We start from the raw sequence: 20523 nt of genomic DNA on the forward strand, positions 1-20523 counted from the left end.
TATATTCTCTTGAATCCAATTTTTAAAATAAAAACGTTTTCTAAGTAAGGCTTAATCAATGATCCCAAACACTACTAGTTGCATGCTGAATAGTGACCACAATAACTTTGATCCGTTGCGGTTAACAGGTTAATTAGTTTAACCCAATACGAAACAAATCAACCAAGATTTAAATGAATTCATTGTTCCAATGTACATGCATATGTCTAAACATGCAATGTGTGAACACAAACATAAAACAAAATTACATATTCTTGGATAGGAGTCTTATTTCAGCAACATCATGTTCGATGTTTAATGGAATCTATAATCAACTGACAAGTTGGCACTTGGAAACCTCTCTAATCACACATTATCTTTCGTTTTTAATCTTAGTAAACAACAAAACCGAAACCCAAGAACAGATAATACAAATAGAATGCCATGTTTAACATACAAAATTTTCATTGATTCATACTCTTAAATCCCATACAGAGCGGCAGGAGAAATATTTACAAGATGATCAGTGAACTTATTTCAAGATCCTCCTTTTTTTCTCTCCCGAACCTTTTTCAGATCTGAAACTCTTTTTTTCCTTGCCGACACATTCATCCTCTCCGAAATATACATTAACGTTGCCGGAGGAGGGACCTCCTCACTCTCCTCTTTCGTTTAATATGCCTTTAAGCGCGGTGGCCGTTGGTTCGGGTGTAGCGTCGTGGTGAAACTTTCAGGCGAGTCTTTTCTTCGGGACCTCAGTGTAGAACCAAAATATTGAACACCACAAAATAGCAATTGAAATACGATAATTAGAAAATAAATGTTAAAGTAAAGAGAAACGAGTGGAGGCGAGACTATGATCTCTTTCCTTGACTCTTTGAAACGCCCGTAGTGCGACGAGTTTTTGTGATGCAAGAGTCGCAGGATACAACCACAACTATCCGTTTTCAGAAACACTAAGAAACACGGATCTACACGAACTAATTCTACTATACTCTCGGCAGAGGACTTACGAAAAATAAAGAGGGAGAAAGAGAGACTGTTGCGAAAATTCCAGAGTAGAGAATGAGAGGTGAAGTTGTAAAAATGAGAGGAAAACTCGTGTATATATAGTGGAGGAAGAGACTTGATGAGTTTTCAAAATCCCACAGAATCCGCGAGTCAAACACGAATCTCGGCCATCAATTTAGCAAAGTCAAAGGCGAAAAATCAGCAATGTGTGATTAATCACAATATGTTACGTTTTTGTGGGGATAATGAATATCCAATATTCTTTTGACTGAATCAAAAACATATGCAGAAAGTCAACATAAAAACGTTGACCAAACGCTCATAAAAATATGGCCCAAAAAGAATACCCGCCTTAAGCCCGAAGACCCATTCGACCAACACGACCCGCGCCCGCATCCGGCCTGGCCCGGCCCAACTTGGCTTGGCGGAGGCGGCACGCGCGTGGGGCTTATTCCTTTCTCTTTCACATATTATTTGAACATGTATGAAGCATATCTTAATATATAGTAGAGCTTCTCCCAACAAACCATCGATGTGGGACAACATCACTTACAAAATCACTTCATTTCCTCTTCACCCTTACTGGGTTTAAAAAGTTCGGCCCAACAGTCCCCCACAGAAAGAGAAATGACTCGAAACATATGAAGACTCAACTGGCTCGATAAAACTTAACTCGACTAGACTAGACATGACTCTGACTAGACTAGACAGACTTTCGAGAGTATACAAAAATGCAACTGTATCTGAGAGGTAGCATTTTTCAGCTTTGAACCCATCATTTTTAATATTCGTCGGGTTTACTTGGCCAGGAGGTGTACATGATGTCTTGAACCACCCAGACTTTGATGTAAACCGAGACAACAATTATCACGCAGCAACATTTTCTCGTAGACTTGAGATCTCTATTGTGTTCATTTTGGCCTTAAACATTCCTGGTTTCATGAGTGAACTTGGAGAATATAGCCTTCCTTTCATTCTCCTAGAAACGGCCCCATTTCACACTCATTAGGTGATCTGCCATTAGTTTTGTTTTGAAGAAGTAACCTGTAATACTTCATGAATATCTCAAACATATGGAATCATGAAAAGCTACATCTTAACCTTAACACTCACAGGTAACACTGTTTATCATCTTTAGGAACTGAGAACAAACATAGTCTCACAGTGCTCACTTCTGAATCCGCTTGATTTCGTTTTCCCTTTGAACCTAGATCTTGGGATCTCCAGTCACATAGGTAGGGTTACCATCAGGCTTCACTTTTATCTATAGGTTTTAAACACATTCCTCTTGATGATTTAACAACTTGATCTCGCGCCAGAATTTTCGTAAACGGGTCTGCTAGATTTTCAGCTGATTTGATTAAGTCTATCGTGAGTACACCAGTCGAGATCAAATGTCTAATGGTTTTGTGGCGTCTTCTAATATGACGAGATTTACCAATAATGAGCATGTCATCAACGTATAAGCAGAGCAAAACATACCTGTGAGGAGTATTTTTGATGTATACAAATTTATCACATTCATTAATGCTGAAATCATTTGACATCATTACATTGTCAAATTTTTTATGCCATTGTTTTGGAGCTTGTTTAATTCCATACAATGATTTAACAAGTCTACAGACTTTGTTTTCTTGTCCTGGGACAACAAACCCTTCAGGGTTTTTCATGTAAATTTTTTCTTCTAAATCACCATTTAGAAATGCGGTTTTCACATCCATTTGATAGATTTCTAGATCTCTCAGTGCTGCAATTCCAATCAGCATTACGATTGAAGTTATTCTCGTTACTAGAGAATAAGTGTCGAAGAAATCTAGACCTTCTTTTTGTCGAAATCCTTGCACTACAAGCCTAGCCTTGTACTTGTCTATCGATCCATCGGTTTTTAACTTTGTTTTAAAAATCCATCTACACCCTAGAACTTTAAACCCTTGTAGTAGATCGGTTATCTCTTAAGCATGATTCTGTCTAATTGAGTCCATCTCACTATTGACAGCTTTCTTCCAAAGAGGACCATCTGGCGTTGACATTGCTTTTGTAAATGTTCTTGGTTCATTTTCAGCTAGGAAAACTACTAAAAACTAACAACCAAATGTTTTTTCTTTACGAGATCTTTTACACCATCTAGGTTCTTCTTCTTTTTCCTTGTCGCTAATAGCAGTGCCCGAAGTGCTTGCTTCATTTCCAGAAGTAGAGGCATCTCGTTGATCACTAGATCGTTTATTGCTTTCTCTATCCTTGCATGGAAACACATTTTCAAAAAATAAAGCATTTCTTGACTCCATTGTTGTATTCACATGAATATCTGGTATATCTGATTTATGTACCAGAAATCGATAGGCACTACTATTAAGAGCATATCCGATAAATATGCAATCGGCCGTATTAGGTCCAAATGTGACCTTTTTAGGAGGTGGAGCTGCAACTTTTGCCACACACCCCCACACTTTTAAGTATTTATACGAAGGTACTCTTCCTTTCCAAAGTTCATATGGGGTTTTTCTCGTAACTCGGTATTTTGTTGAGGATATAATTTGTGGTATGCAAAGCTTCCCCCCCCCCCCTATGTTCTGGGGTAACCCAGATTTTTGCAACATTGCATTCATCATTTCTTTTAGAGTTCTATTTTTTCGTTCTGCAACTCCGTTAGACTCTGGTGAATAAGGAGCGGTAGTTTGATGAATAATGCCATGTTCTCTACAGAATTCATCAAAAGGTTCATCATATTCTCCTCTTCTACCACTTCGAACTATTTTAATAGTTTTATTAAGTTGGTTTTCCACTTCCAACTTATATTCTTTGAATTTCTCCAAAGCTTTATTTTTACTGCATAGTAGATATACATAACAGTATCTTGTGCAATCATCTATGAAGGTTACAAAATACTTCTTCCCACCTCTACTTTGCACATATTTTAAGTCAAATAAATCAGTGTGAATTAAACTTAGAGGTTCAGTTGTTATTTCCACGTTAGGTGATGGTGTTTTAGTGAGTTTAGCTTGAACACAAATCTCACATTTGTCTTTACTTATTTTGTGTTTAGGAATCATTTTCATGTTCATCAATCTACTCATAGTTTTGAAGTTAACATGTCCTAAACGTTCATGCCATAAAGTAGAAGACTCAAACAAATAAGCAACTGGTTTTTTATTCTCATTCATCTTCGAGGTGGAAGCTTTGGTTACAACATCGCTGCGAATAACAGCTTCAACACATATCTTAAAAAGACCATCACTAACAAACCCTTTTCCCAGATACATCCCTTTTTTTGGATAGCACCATCTTATCCGCATCTAACTTAACAATGAATCCATGCTTACTCATGTGAGATCCATAGATCAGATTCTTGCGCATGTCCGGCACGTGGACCACATTTTTCAGGGTGAGCTCACGTCCAGAGGTAAGCTTCAGAACAACTTTCCCATAACCTTCAATCTTTGATTTCGCAGAGTTTCCCATAAAGAGCTTCTCATCACTCTTGTTCTTGGTGTAGGCAGAGGACATTGACCTGTCCAAGCAAATGTGCCTGGTAGCTTTAGTATCAAACCACCAAGTCTTGGGATGGCTCTCAGCAACATTTGCCTCAGTGATCATCGCGCACATGTCTGGATAGGCGAGATTAACTTCATTTTTCTTTGGATTTTTTTGGCTGCGACACTCAAAGCATTTGTGGCCTGTCTTTCCACAATTGTGTCATGTTCCAGCAAACTTTTGTGAGCTTTCGCCACCACCAAACTTTTTCTTTTTGAACTTCTGTGAGTTCTGTGGTGATAATTTTCCTTTTCCTTTGTCTTGGCGTCCTTTGTTCTGGCGCCCTTTGTGTTGGTGTTCCACCACATTCGCATTGGGTTTGCGAATTTCCACACCTACTCCGTGGGTTCTTTTGGTTAGTTGACTCCATACGGAGCTTCATGGTTAGGTCTTCAAGACTCATCCACTTCTTCAGCTTCAGATAGTTTTTGAAGACCATCCAGTTAGGTAGAAACTTCTCAATGATACATGCGACCTGATAGGTCTCACACAGCCTCATCCCTTCAGCATGGATTTCATGGAGAAGAGTTTGTATCTCTCCCACTTGATCCATTATTGGTATGGAATCCACCATTTTGTAATCTAGAAATTTTGCCACAACGTATTTCTAAGATCCAACATCTTCCCTGCGATACTTCTTGTCTAGAGAATCCCATAGTTTTTTAGACGTCTCAACATTGCTATACACGTTGAATAGTGAATCAGCAAGACGACTCTTGATACAAGCACAGAGCTGTCAATGGCATATATGACTTCGGATAAACAGATCTTCAAGCAGCGGATTGATAGAACAATTTTGGGTGGATCGAAGAACGCCACTCAAGGGTGTGAAAACCCTTGTGATGAGTTCACAACCCTAGTCTCAAGGAATCTCACACAAGAGACATAGATTTAATGTTTACTAAGTAAAAGAATCCCACCTAACTTAGATAAACAAAAACAAAGCCTAAGCTTTAGAGAGAAAACTATTTCTTTCTATTTTTCCAAAAATCTGTATATAGTTTTACAATGACAAGTGATGAGGTTTTATAGGCTCATTTACAAGACCTTCAAAGTCAAAGAAATTAATTACAAGAGAAAATTATGCACAATTTAAATAAAAAAGAGGAGAAAAAATCAGCTAAATTAACTTTATGGTCTTCTTTCACCAATTTAGCTATCAGATTTAATGGAGATGAATACTTTGTATCTAGACAACTTCTTGATATATCCATGATCTGATTTTCTTATAGAAAGTTCTTGAGATTTTGGGCTTGATTTGAATTGGATCATTTGTTGATAGATCAAAGATGTGATTGCTGTTATCATGGTTGCATCAACTCTGAATGTATCCTTTGCACAAGAAGTCTCTGTGTCCATGCTAACTTGCTTGCAAGTGCATAAGCATCATCATTATCTGAGGAGAGAATAGGTTTCTCTTCACAGGTGTACTTCTCCAGCTTAAGTGTGGCCAAATAGAAGAACATCTTCTTCTGCCACATCTTAAAGTTGCTGCCATCAAACCTGTCGGGAAGGCCAGCTACTGGAGTTACAGCTGGCATCTGAACAGATTGATATTGTCCAGTGACCGCAGTTTGGACAGTAGCAGAGATCGGAGGCGGGATAACCACAATCACTGGTGGGAAAGTCCCAAACTGGATCTGTTCAGTCCCAACAGTGGTAGTGTGATCAATTGAGGAGACATTGAGAGTTTCGTTTTCCATTTCTGAAATGAAACACAATCCGCAGATATAATATGTATACTCAACACAATTTTCAGAATAAAAACGAGTTTAAAAGTATACAATTTAAAATATTATATGTATATTATTTATAAAATCCAACTCAAATCGCTATCAAATAAAATCGATAAACACCACAACCATGCATTTATTATTTCAAACCTCCAATGAGGGTTCGATCACAGGTGGGTTATGATTAGAGATGGAGAATAATAAAAAAAAAAACGTTTAAAGAAAATACTCGTATCCAATCCGTTCAATGTTTAAATAACAAGAACGGATTTAAAGAGTTAAGAGTGTAGGACCAAAATATTGAACACCACAAATAGCAATTGAAATACGAGAATAGAAAATAAACGTTAAGGTAAAGATAAACGAGTGGAGGCGAGACTATGATCTCTTTCCTTAACTCTTTGAATCGCCCGTAGTGCGACAGGTTTTTGTGATACAAGAGTCGCAGGATACAACCACAACTATCCGTTTTCAGAAGCACTTAGAAACACGGATCTACAAGAACTAATTCTACTATACTCTCGGCAGAGGACTTACGAAAAATAAAGAGGGAGAAAGAGAGAGACTGTTGCGAAAATTTCAGATTAGAGAATGAGAGGTGAAGTTGTAAAAAAATGAGAGGAGAAGTCGTGTATATATAGCGGAGGAAGAGACTTGAGGAGTCTTCAAAATCCCACAGAATCCACGAGTCAAACACGAATATCGGCCATATATTTAGCGAAGTCAAAGGAAAAAAATCAGCAATGTGTGATTAATCACAATCTATTACGTTTTTGTGGGGATAATGAATATCCAATATTCTTTTGACTGAATCAAAACATATGCAGAAAGTCAGAATAAAAACATTGACCAAACGCTCATGAAAATATGGCCCAAAAAGAATACCCACCTTAGACCCGAAGGCCCATTTGACCAACACGATCCGCGCCGAGCCCAGCCCGGCTTGGCTTGGCGGCAGCGGTGGTGGCGGCACGCGCATGGGGCTTATTCTTTTCTTCTCATATGTTATTTGAACATGTATGAAGCATATCTTAATATATAATAGAGCTTCTCTCAACAAACCATCGATGTGGGACAACATCACTTACAAAATCACTTCATTTCCTCTTCACCCTTACTGGGCTTAAAAAATTTGGCCCAACACTTAGCAGTGTCGCTGGGGTCGCGGTGGAGGAAGGTGTCCTCCATGGGTCGTGCCTCTCTTCTGTCTGCCTTGACGGGTCTTCGCTGCTTCTTCCTTTGCTCTCCGACGATTTTTTAAACGGATGCTCTGATTTCTTTTTAGGGCCTCCTCCGACGGCGTGCACTCTGTCCTTCTTGGTGTTTGGGTGGTAGTCTTTTTCCTCTCTCTCTCTCCCCAATTATGGTCTCACTCATGCTTCGGGTTTTCCGACGCGGCGGCAGGATAGCGTTTAGAGATCTGGCCTCCTCAGCTCTGATGACGGTGTTCAGAACCTTGAGGACTGGTTCAGCCTCCGTTTTTGGTGTGTAGGTCGGCTTGTGTCTGGTGGCAAGCTTCATAGTGGTGGCTCACGCCTTTCCGGCGGGTGTGGCTCCACCACCGGTGTGTCTCAGTGGTGACTTTAGACGGGTGGCTCGGCGTTAGCTTTCATCGGCTTTGACAGTTTATGCTTCGTTGCTGTCTTCCACATCGGTGTGGCACGGGATACCCAAAGGTGTGTGTTTCCAAAAAATGTGTAGTTGGCCCGCGTTAGTGTCTCAGAACTCGTTTCGTGTTGGCTCCGGGTGGGGTCTGGTGTTGATGGTGGAGCAATGCTCGACGTGATTATTAAGGCGCCGGTTTGTTGTTGCGGCTTGCTTGTAGCTGTGGGAGCTGGTTCTTGCGGAGATTCGTTTTTGTGGGAATAGCGGTCTGAGGTGACGCTTTGACTGCCTGCTCGGCCTCTCTTGTCGACGGTTGCAAACTTGTCCGTTACGGAAATCAGAAATCCCATTAATTCTCGGAGAAGCTGTAGGTGTCCCCTTAAGAGGTTTGAGGGCTGACCTCGGGTTGATGCTCGTGGCAACAATGATAAAAGTTCTAGTTCTTCGGGGCTATAGCAAAATGAGATGGTCCGCGTTAAGGTGTGTGATTGCTGCGTTCTCGTTTGGTATTGTTTCGGTTTTAGTTTTTTAATTTCTCAAGCCGTTTTTCTTAATCTTATGATGTGGTTTGCTGCGTATTTATCGTTATTTCATAGTTTTTTTAATCTGTTTCTTTGTATTTTTTGTAACTTTTGTCAAAAACCCAAAAATTGATAATATAATTTTTACATTTTATATAAAAAAAATTTATTAAGTTCAAATCACTCGCGGCCGCAATTAGAAACAATAGTTAAGCTCTCAGCCCATTTAGCATAAAAGCCCAATAACCAACAAGGCCCACGATCCAGAATCGTCAATTCTAACGCTACCTACAATGACGATGCCCGGGTCTTTTGTGATCAATGATAACAAATGATAACATAAACTTGACTTCAACTTTCTCCTTTCTTGTCACTGTCACCTTCACCGAGAAGCTTCCCTGCAACAGTCAAGATTTACAGAGAAGGCTTTCAGTTTCACAAGAAAATTATATTAATTAAGACAATTATGATAATCAGGAAAGTAACCACGGTTCATGGATTAATCTATGAGAGCTTGTAGTTTGAGTCAAAAATGTAGTGGATATAGTTCTTTGCGTTTATCTTAAACAGCAAGAAGAAAGATCAGAGGTTTTGCTCCACCTTTTAAAGACGGAGTTTCTTTCTCGGCTTGTGGGAAAAAGTGTTTGGCTTTGTGTGCTACTTCGGCTTCAAGAACTGCCTCCAGCACTAAATCAGATCCTCTTGCACTCTCTGCAACCAAATGAATTAAGAGATAAAGTTTCTGTCTTTTCACTCAAACCAAAACATGGTCCAAAACATTTATTTCTACCTTTGCGATTAGGGAGAAACTTTGCCATTTCAGCTGAAACTGGAAGAACAGGCAAGAGACTTGAATCACTGCTTAGAGTACGTATGACTTTTACCATTGACTGTTGGTGGTACGCTCCGTTCCCCGGTTCGGACCGGTTAAAGACCGAGACCGGCCCAATTGATCCCGGTTTACGACAGTTTTGGCCGAAATGGGCATGGCCTGACAGCACGGCCCATAGGAGAAAAAGCCCAGCGACAAGAGGCGGTGAGAGCTGAACGAGAAGCCCTAGAACTTCTCCTCGTTTATGTACTATAAATAGTGGAATTGTTACCGTAGAAAGGATCTTTTTCGGACCCGGAGAATAGAGACCTGAATATTGTATCGAGTTCATCGAGAGACCTCCGAACTGAACGAACTGTAATTGAGAACTTAATAAAATATAACCAATTTAATCTTCCGAACTCGAATTACCAAACCGACCTCAGATAGTTGAGAACCACAATCAACAATTGGCGCCCACCGAGGGCCGATTCGGTAATCGACCTCGAAGACATGACGACCGATGATGGACAACCGACCTCAGTCCAGGTCGGGAGTCAAATGACCTGTGCAGACGATCCCACCCAGATTGGAGGACATACAGGGGAAGACGAACACAGCCCCGTGCGACCTCAACCTGGAACACAACAAATCAGGGCAGAGCCGAGCTCAAGCATCGGGGCTCACCAGGCTTCGCCAGCTGCCTTCGATCCAACCGCACTCATGAACGCTTTCGCTGCTCAGATGCAAGAGCTAGTCCGAAGCAATGATGCCAAATTCGCGACTCTCACCGCGCAGATCTCTAGCCTGCAACAAGAGAGCCCGCTCCGACGACGGAACCTCATCAGCGACTTTCAGGGAGAGCGAGACCCGTAGTGCACGGTGGCACGGTCGGTAATACAGCAACAGCAACAGTCCGAAAGCCCGTCCCAGCACGTACGAGCTCATCCGATGGCGCGCGACCTGGAAATCGAACGGATGCAGGCCCAACTGCGAGAGATCAGTTCCAAATTTCACCAAGCCACCAGTTCGGCACCTAAAATTGACCGCGTAATCCAGGAAGCACAGAAAACACCGTTCACTTCTCGGATTACCAACGTCCCCTTCCCTAACCTAGAAAAGTTTAAACTACGTTCATACGAAGGGAACTCGGACCCGAGGCATTTTCTTACTTCGTTCGGCATCGTGATCAACCGACTAAAGTTCACCTTGGCCGAGCAGAAGGACGCGATCCAATGCCAACTGTTCGTTGAACACCTCGAAGGCATAGCTTTGGATTGGTTTTCAAGATTAGAAGCTGACTCCATTGATAACTACAAGGAGCTTTCAACTAAGTTCGCAAAGGATTTCTCGATGTTCATCGGGCAGAAAACCCGTAACTCCGAACTGTGGGAGATATCACAGGGTGAAAATGAATCACTCCGAGACTTCATGGCATGCTTCAAGCAGATCGTGGCGCACTGCACGGTGGACGACGAAGCCGCTCTCGAAGCTTTATACCAGAAAACATGGAACAAATCGCCTTTCCATAAAGAGCTTTGCAGGAACAGACCCCTCACCCTTGAGGACGCGCTCCACAAATCAAACATCTTCAAGAAGAAGAAGAAGAAGCCGCCAAAGACCGGCAGTATTCAGCGTCAAAGCCCGGCCAGACCTTGACCACCAAAGATAATTTGGAAACGAAAGTCCAGTCCGGCAAACCACGCGGAGTAGTTAACCAGGCAGGACCGTCAAACCAAAAGTCGGGACGGCCACTGAAATCTTGGAACACGTGGAATAGAGAAGACGATACGCCGCTAAATGAACGTTTTTGCGAGTATCACGAGCGATATGGGCATAGCACGGAGGAATGCCGACATCTGAGGGACTTCCTACTTCAATAGTTCCGCAAAGGCGAAATCGACACCGCTGACTTGCCTAAACCAGGACCCCGGCGGCCGAACCCGCGACCAAACAAACCCGACAATCAAGAAGGTGCTAAGGTAGCCGACTCTGATGAAGAACAGGTCGCTCCCCCTAAACGAGATCGCAAAGCACCTAATAGAGAAACGAATGCACCCAGAACAAGGAAGAAGGTCAATATGAATATGGGAGCCCTCGAATCATGCAACCACTCCGTCCAAGCCCTCAAAAAGTACAGCCGTCAAGCATCGAGTTCGCAACCCCAGACAACGGTGACAACCGTACCACTGTTATTCACCGAAGCCGACCTGTGGGGAGTGCATATGCCTCATAACGATTGCCTCGTCATTGAGCTTCAGCTTGGATACGTCGAAGTAAGCAGGATATTAATCGACACGGGGAGTTCGGTAAACGTCATATTCAAGGAAACACTCAAGAATATGGATTTTCCGGATTCCGAGATCAAGCCTTATATGGAATCATTGACCGGGTTCACCGGCGAGAAAACAAGGACAGTAGGGACGGTGAAGATACCCTTTTATGTCGGCGGGTCAGCCCGAATGATCAAGTTTTTGGTCCTCAACAAACCGGTAATATATAATGCGATTTTCGGAACGCCATGGCTCTTCAACATGAAGGCCGTCGCGTCAACGTTCCACCAGTGCGTCAAGTTCCCGACCCCGTCAGGGATTTTCACCCTCAAAGGAAGCCAAACCGCGTCCCGATTATGCCACCTAACCGAGTGTAAACTCAGTCTCGCATGGACATGCGTCATCAGCCCCTTTCAGGAAGACCATGCGGCCGCAGTAAGCCAGTTCAGACCACCTAAACAGAGCCGAGTTGAGCAAGTCGGTATCGACCCGACAGATCCAGAAAAATGTGTCGGCATAGGGGCCGAACTCGACAACAATATTCGGGAAGCACTCATCAGTTTCCTCCAGAAAAACGTCTCCACATTCACATGGAATATCAGCAACATGCCCGGAATCAATCCAGATAACACTTGCCCCGAGCTAAATATCGATCCTACATATAAACCTATCAAACAGAAGAGACGCAAGCTCGGACCCGAGAAAGCACGGGCGGTTAATGATGAGGTCGAAAAATTGCTCAAAGCCGGATCGATCACGGAGGTTCGATACCCGGACTGGCTAGCAAACCCGGTAGTCGTGAAGAAAAAGAATGGAAAGTGGAGGATCTACGTCGACTTCACCGACCTGAACAAAGCTTGTCCCAAAGATAGTTTCCCACTACCACACATTGATCGGTTGGTAGAGGCAACTGTCGGCAACGAACTGTTATCTTTCATGGACGCCTTCTCGGGATATAACCAAATCCTAATGCATCCGGATGATCGGGAAAAGACTTCGTTCATCACAGATCGAGGAATCTACTGCTATAAGGCCATGTCGTTCGGTCTCAAGAACGCGGGAGCCACGTATCAAAGACTCGTGAACCGCATGTTCGCCAGTCAGCTCAGAAAAACGATGGAGGTATACATTGACGACATGCTGGTTAAATCCTTGTACGCTAAGGACCACATATCGCACCTATCAACGTGTTTCGACATCCTGAACGAGTACAGGATAAAACTCAACCCCACCAAGTGCACCTTCGGCGTGACGGCGGGCGAATTCATGGGTTACTCCGTCACCGAGCGCGGCATCGAGGCTAACCCAAAGCAGATATCCGCAGTTCTAGACCTACCTTCCCCGACTTCAAAAAGGGAAGTGCAAAAACTCACAGGCCGAATCGCCGCTCTGAACAGATTTATCTCCAGGTCGACGGATAAGTGTCTGCTTTTCTACCAGTTGTTACGAGGTAACAAGCATCATACTTGGAGCGCCGAGTGCGAAGACGCCTTCAAGCAGCTGAAAACGTATCTCTCGACTCCCCCCATTCTAGCTAAGCCCGAGAACGGCGAGATGCTATTCTTATATATCGCTATCTCCACATCGGCGGTTAGCAGTGTTCTAGTCCGCGAGGACACGGGAGAACAGCGTCCAATATTCTATGTCAGCAAGTTGCTAAGTGACGCCGAGGCCAGATACCCGACCTTAGAAAAATTGGCGCTTGCAGTGGTAGTTTCCGCTCGGAAACTTCGGCCATATTTCCAGTCTCATTCAATCACAGTCTTGACCGACCAGCCGCTCCGAACCATTCTACACAGTCCAAGCCAATCAGGTCGCCTCGCGAAATGGCCGTCGAACTAAGCGAGTACGATATAGAATACAAGAATCGAACCAGTGCGAAATCCCAAGTACTCGCCGATTTTCTGATCGAGCTTCCTAAAGAATTTGTCGTCGAACAGCCGCCCCTCGAGCTATGGACTCTGCACGTCGACAGATCGTCATCACACCGGGGATCAGGCGTCGGAATCCGCCTAAAGTCTCCAAACGGCGAGATCCTCGAACAATCGTTCCACCTTGAGTTCCCAGCATCCAACAATGAGTCTGAGTACGAAGCCATTAGCCAAAGATCTCGGCGTGCGACATCTCCACGCCTTCTGTGATTCGCAGCTCGTTGCAAGTCAGTTGAGTGGAGAGTATACGATTAAAAACGAACGAATGGACGCGTACCTAACGACAACTAAGGCACTCATCTCAAAGTTTGAGACGTTCGAACTCACCAAATCCCTCGCGGTGAGAACTCGTCTGCCGACGCGTTAGCCGCCCTAGCTTCCAGTTCCGACCCGCATATGAAGAGAAAAATCCCGGTCGAGAGTATCTCAGATTCAAGCATCAAAACCGCGCTGAAATGCAATGTTGCCACCCGACGACGGAATTATGACGAAAATCCGACCTCGTCGAATACGCAACGCAGGAATCCGGCACGAGCAAATCAGAATGCCGAACAGGTTCTTAAGGAGAATGTTGAACAAGCTCTCGAGGATCTAGCCGCCGATCACGACTTCGAACACATAACTGAAGGAATCCACAGCCCATCGACCAGTGAAAAACGAGCCCGCTGAAGATTGGACAGCCGAACTGCGAGAATACTTCCTCAACGGCAAAGTCCCTGAAGACAAATGGGCTGCTCGCCGTCTTAAAGTCCGGGCTGCTCATTACACAATGCATAAAGATAAACTTTACCGTTGGAACGCATCCGGAGTACTCTTGTCCTGCGTCGCCGGGAACGATATAGTCGAAATCATGCGCGAAATCCACGAAGGGTCTGGTGGTAATCACTCGGGAGGTCGATCCCTTGCCCTGAAAATCAAAAAAGCCAGCTATTTCTGGCCGACGATGAATGCGGACTGCGAGAAGTTTGTCATGAAGTGCGATAAGTGCCAGCGTCATGGTCCAATGATTAACGTGCCAACCGAGCTGCTGCAAACCAGTACGGCGCCTTACCCCTTTATGCGTTGGGCCATAGACATCGTTGGCCCTTTATGCCGATCAACAAGTCAAAAACAGTATATCTTGATTATGACTGACTACTTCACAAAATGGGTTGAGGCCGAAGCGTACTCGGAGATCACCGCACTGGACATACAAAAATTCGTTTGGAAGTATATCATTTGCCAACACGGGGTCCCGCATGAGATCGTCACGGACAACGGACCATAATTTATCGCCGGAACGTTCAATGATTGGTGCGCAAAGTTCAAAATTTGTCTTAATTTCTCGACCCCGCGATATCCGCAAGGCAACGGTCAGGCCGAGGCAACCAACAAGACCATCCTGGACGACCTAAAGAAGCGTCTCGAGGCTAAGAAAGGCACCTGGGCGGACGAGCTCGACGGAATCTTATGGTCGCACCAAACTATTCCCAGGTGGCCGACCGGACAATCTCCTTTCTCTTTAGCATACGGACTTGAAGCCCTCTGCCCGGCAGAAATGAGCATCCCAACATTAAGATACTCCGTGCTCCCCGAGAACCCCGATCTCAACGACCAGATGATGCTCAACAACCTCGATAACTTGGAAGAACAACGATGCTTATCCCTCCTCCGAATACAGAACTACCAAAAGCTCGCTGCTCGCTACTACAACAAGAAAGTGCGGGGTCGGCATTTTGATGAAGGCGACCACGTTCTGCGCGAGGTGTTCCATAACACCGAGGAACTAAACGCAGGCAAACTGGGAACGAACTGGGAAGGTCCTTATCAGATAATGAGAATCGTCAAGCCCGGGGTTTACGAACTTATGCAACTCGACAGAACGTCGATCCCGCGATCATGAAACTCAGCTACCGCAAGCTCGGATTATTCATTTCACCGCCATAAAAAAAAAAAAAAAAAAAAAAAACAGTCCGGCTCCGGCCGAACTCACCCCTGTAAACTGAACTACGAGTGGCTTGATCCTTTGCAAAAGGGTACGTAGGCAGCTCGATTTCGAGTCCAGCTACAAATCCAATAAATTTCATCTTTTTCACTAACTCTACATATCGACTCCCCGGCCAGGAGATCGAACTAAGTATTCCCCATGAATACAATCTCAAAAGCCGAGATCCATCTCGCCCGCACCCCCATGGTGCCCACTATTCAAAGCCGGAACCCAATCCGCAATCACTCTTCCGAATAGCAATCCGCCAATCGCGATTCAAGCTCGGAGAACCTCCCGAGTTCGTCCGCATCGTCACAATAACATCACGAACTCCAAATCCAATAGAAACAAGCCGAACTCCCAACAGTTCGCAATAAAATATGAGAAAGGAAAATTCTAAGTAAAAGTCGCGATAAAAGAAAACCGTGCTCATGTCATTAATACTCGAAACTGCCGAACCAGACGGCAACAAATACAACGCCTAAAATTGGCGATCAAAACAAATCGTTAAGTTAAAACACGAGCTACGCGGGCAAGATAGTCTTTACAACAACAACAAAAACAAGAAAGAAAACTAAGGGAAACTAAGGGAATCATTGGCGAGCAACGGACGCCGGACTCTTAAGACTCGCTGCCCGATCAGCCGAGATGGACTTGGAGTTTGAGCCAAACTGGTCCAAGCCCTCCGGAACTTGCGTCCCCGTTGAAACACAATCCTAGGGATGAGATCGTCATCACTCGGGAGGAGGAAGTCTTCGCTCTCGAACCGCGGAAGGGGGATGACATCGACCTCCTTTGTGCAGTTCTTGACCCTACGCCCATACACCTCCACGATGTGAGACGAAACAATCATGTTGTGCTCCCTTCTGAGGAAGTCGCAGAAACCAACCAGAGTCGTCGCTTGGTTAAGCTTGAGGAACGGCGTCTTTCTGAGCTCGGACTTGTCCATGAAGTCCTTCATCTTGGCAAGCTTCCCCTCGCATTTGCCTCTGAGCGCGGCCATCATCTTTCGGCCCTTTGCCTCGGCATCTCGGTACTTCCGCCTCGAGCTCGCTTGTCTTGAACGACTTGGACAGAGCATCCATGTCGCCCTCCAGTTCGGCAGTCCGCCTTTCCAGAGCCCCAACCTTCTCCTCCAGGGTAAGGTTCTCCTTCTCCTTTTCGGTGAAGGCCAACACCGAAGCTTCGTACCTTTCCTTCTCGTCCCGGTACGACGCTTCCAACGACGCCCTCTCAGCAGCGACCTCGGCGTTAATCTTCCTCAGTCTCTCGACCTCAGAGTCGTACTCGCGGACGAGCTTGTTGGTATCACAGACGAGCTGAAAATAGAGATCAAAGTCAGATACTTCAAAAAAGTCTAAGTATTCAAATCAGAGAGAAACTTACAGCGGAGGCGGATTTCGCGACCCGAGCATAAGACTTGGGGCGGAAGAGGTCTTTAGTCTCAGGCATTGGAGACGAGGCCGGGACGATCTGCCTGAAGAGCTCGGCGCAGGCAGTTGCGTCGTCAAAAAAGGACCTCTCCTTATTATAGCTGAGACGGACCGAGAAAGATGACGAGTCAGAGGTCCGGCGCCTCTTGGACGACCTCAGGTTCCCTGTCTCGACAGCCAGATCCGGCGGAAGAATTTGAGAAGCGGTAGGCGAACCGCCGATGTTTTCACCGTGAAGGACCAGTGTCCCCTCACTCACAGCCGTCTCGGGGTCACCGCCCCTCTTCCGAGACGATTTCCTCGAGGACTTCCCTTTCTTCCTCCGGGCACGGTCGGCAATGGTGAGCTCGTCTTCGTCCTACTCACCAATCTCACTTTCTTCCATCTGAAGCTCAGGAACCGCCTCAGGAACACCAGTCCCCACCACTTCGACCTCCGGGTCTGTAACCGGGATCAAAGGATCAACTGGGCCGACCGGGACGTTGTCGACCTCGTTTCCACCCTCGGCTTCTTCCTCATCAGCCCCGAAGTTCATCATTGGAATGTCCGACTTGTCGAATGCCATCCTCCGACTCTTTTTGCTGCCTTTCTTCGATTTCTTTTTCTTCAGTACCGGCCTCGACGAGCTGGGTTAAAAAAAATAAATAAATAAAACAAGTATGTCAGCCGTAATCTATACAGCTAAGTAATAACGACCTCAAAACGACCCGAGAACTCATACCTCTATCCTGAGCTCTCTTTATCCGACGGTCGATCTTCTCCCGGTAAGCAAGGGGCCAACGGTGCTGTCCGGCGAGACTTAGCTGCTTCGCTAGGTCGGACGTAAGGGAGCGTTGAATAAATCCTGGAACGTGGTGATCTGCATAAGCAAAAAAAAAAAATTTATTAATACCGACCAAGAAACAGGGGAGTTAACCGTGAGATATGTACCAAAATCGACACTTCAGCCAGTCTAGAACGTGCTCTCCGGATTCTCAGCAGACAACGAATCGACGCGAACAATAGAAGTAACTTTGGTCTTAGTTCGAAAATTTGCTAGCCTTGTTCCCAGTAACCAGGTCGAACTTCAGGTTGCAATTCACCGACAGAAACCAACTTTTGGCCGATGAGACCTTCATGATAAAAAGCTCCTCGAATTGGGCCACGTTGATGTGAGCCCGGATGTCACGCCCGAGCTGGAGAATCCCGACAAAATTTACTATCGACGCCGGCTGAAGTTGTTATATCGCGCAGCCGCGACGATTGCAGTAGGCGAACAGCAAGCGGGGCAGAGGGAAAGTCAATCCGGCCTCGCGGGAATAAGCTTCGTAGACACAAATGAAGTCCTTGGGTGCATCCCAAGGGCGCTCTTCCGGTTCGGGAACTTGGATTATGATTCCAGGAGGGGCTCCGCCGATCAGCATAGCAGCCCGAACAGTCTCTGGAGATGACAAGGTGGATTTCACCGGAGCGCATATGCATGGCCGATCCATGATCGACATCATGTCATCATCGTTTGGATCCTGCGCTCCTCCATCCCCGACCTTGCGCGGTGGAGCGTCCTCGTCTGTCTTCACGTCAGGCTCCCGTCCCGAGACCAAGTCAGTGGGAGCCTGGCCTTCGGGCTCACGGAGATTCCGATCCATCCGCTCCGGAGCTCGAATCGGAACTCGACTACTAGAACCGACCTCGACGACCCGGGAATTCTTCCGAACCAGAGAAGCGTTCGAAGAATGCTCTGTAGATCCCGAGCTCGAGACGTCAGTGGAGGATTCCTCCCTACGGTGTTCGGGAAGAATAGCGGCCTCAGAGTTGGAGGAGGAGTCGGAAGACATCGTCGGAGCGGCTCGAGGAAATAACCGTCGACGAGAGAGCACGGCGGACGGCGACCGGAGACCCTAGAGAGAGAAAGAAGAAAATTTAGAGAAGGGAGAGCGAATACCTTGGCAGTAGGAGCGAAAGTGAGAAATGGGGAGAGCTGAGCCCTATTTATAGAAGAAGAGCGAATCATTGCGACTTCTCAAATTCCGCGCCTCGTAACGTCTCGGTTTCCTGCCTAAACTGATGCAACTTTTCAGCTCCCCACGGGCGAAAATACTTAAATACCCTTGCCGAAACACCAGAAGAATGAAGAAGGGTGTAAGTCGAGAACTCGATGTCACCGACCTCGGTCATTAGCCGATCCTGCTTCAATTTGGCAAAAGTCAGTCAGGTCCATTTACCGAACTGGGGGGGAGACATACTGTTGGTGATACGCTCCGTTCCCCGGTTCGGACCGGTTAAAGACCGAGACCGGCCCAATTGATCCCGGTTTACGACAGTTTTGGCCGAAATGGGCATGGTCTGACAGCACGGCCCATAGGAGAAAAAGCCCAGCGACAAGAGGCGGTGAGAGCTGAACGAGAAGCCCTAGAACTTCTCCTCGTTTATGTACTATAAATAGTGGAATTGTTACCGTAGAAAGGATCTTTTTCGGACCCGGAGAATAGAGACTTGAATATTGTATCGAATTCGTCGAGAGAATTCTGAACTGAACGAACTGTAATTGGGAACTTAATAAAATATAACCAATTTAATCTTCCGAGTTCGAATTACCGAACCGACCTCAGATAGTTGAGAACTACAATCAACACTGGCTGTCTCAGATAATCGTGAAAATGTCGTTGCTTGAGCGTGTAGGTTAACCGAGCCACTAAATTCTTGAGCCTTATGGACACAAAACAGAGAAGCTGTGAACGACAGCAACTAAACTACAAAAGAAAACAGATTAAGAAGGATAATAACATTGGAAGACCTTTGTCCAATGATCTGCACTCTTGTGTCTTTCTTCAACATTGACCGATGTAACATTCCCTATAAGAGGACAGAACCAGATAAAGGAAACAACCTCAGAACAAACAAGAAGGGACAAAAGTAATGAGTGTTGGTTTATAGTTCTACCATTGGTGCTTGGATTAGACTCTGGAGTTTGATTGTCAACTCTTCGAGTCAAAGGACTTGAATTAAAAAGAGAGAAGCTTGCTCCATGGCTAATAGCGTCCACTTGTGCTCGCAAATCTTGAACTTCTTTCGAAATCTAAAGCAAGTTTATGAGAACAAACGACGGAGATCACAAAGACTAATGCTTTACACGATACACAAACTAATCTAGCTACCAATATAACAAATAACACAAACAAGTCCCTATTTGATGTAGAACAACAATAAGTAAGAAGATTACAAGACTAATTGTTACATGATACACACTAATTAAGCTACCATTCTACATATAACACAAACAAGTCCCTTTGTTTTTTGATGTAAGATCAACAATGATCTTGGGATCAAACACTGTTGAAAATTGGAAAATTGTAACAACAGAAAAACACGAACCTCCTGCATTTGAGGTTGTTTCATGACACCATCTATGTGGCCACGAGCCATTTGGATGGAGCCAATGGCTCGTCCGAATAATCTTCTCCTGCTCTGGCGATAATCGGAAGATTCTTAGGACCTGGAAAATTTGGAGATTTTGAGTATCGGAGCCTTTCGATTAAAACTCACATAAGAATGAACAAAACATGAGATTTTGACAGAAAAACACAAATCTCGATGTTATAGATTGAAGAGACTAACCTACAACAGCAGCTGTTGCACCGATGATGACTAAGATCTCGCCGTAAGAAAGCCCGAGCATTTGCTTTCTTCTCCGGCGTCTGATCGTCGGTTTCTCCTCCGTTCCTCTCGCCGTCTTCGGTGAAGGAGAAATCT

General features: G+C 45.0%; 1 protein-coding gene across 1 annotated transcript; it reads right to left on the reverse strand.

Moving 5' to 3' along the window:
* Positions 1-8641: 8641 nt before the first annotated feature.
* LOC18020507 lies at positions 8642-20484 on the reverse strand. Its single transcript, XM_024157518.1, is given in 10 exon segments — positions 8642-8778; positions 8981-9091; positions 9171-9257; positions 17054-17059; positions 19407-19479; positions 19568-19626; positions 19714-19849; positions 20146-20231; positions 20234-20266; positions 20389-20484. Coding segments are annotated over 10 exon segments (699 nt in total). The 5' UTR covers positions 20450-20484; the 3' UTR covers positions 8642-8731.
* Positions 20485-20523: the final 39 nt, after the last annotated feature.

The sequence above is a fragment of the Eutrema salsugineum genome, unplaced genomic scaffold (assembly GCF_000478725.1).
Source record: "Eutrema salsugineum unplaced genomic scaffold, Eutsalg1_0 scaffold_17, whole genome shotgun sequence".
Classification (NCBI taxonomy): domain Eukaryota; kingdom Viridiplantae; phylum Streptophyta; class Magnoliopsida; order Brassicales; family Brassicaceae; genus Eutrema; species Eutrema salsugineum.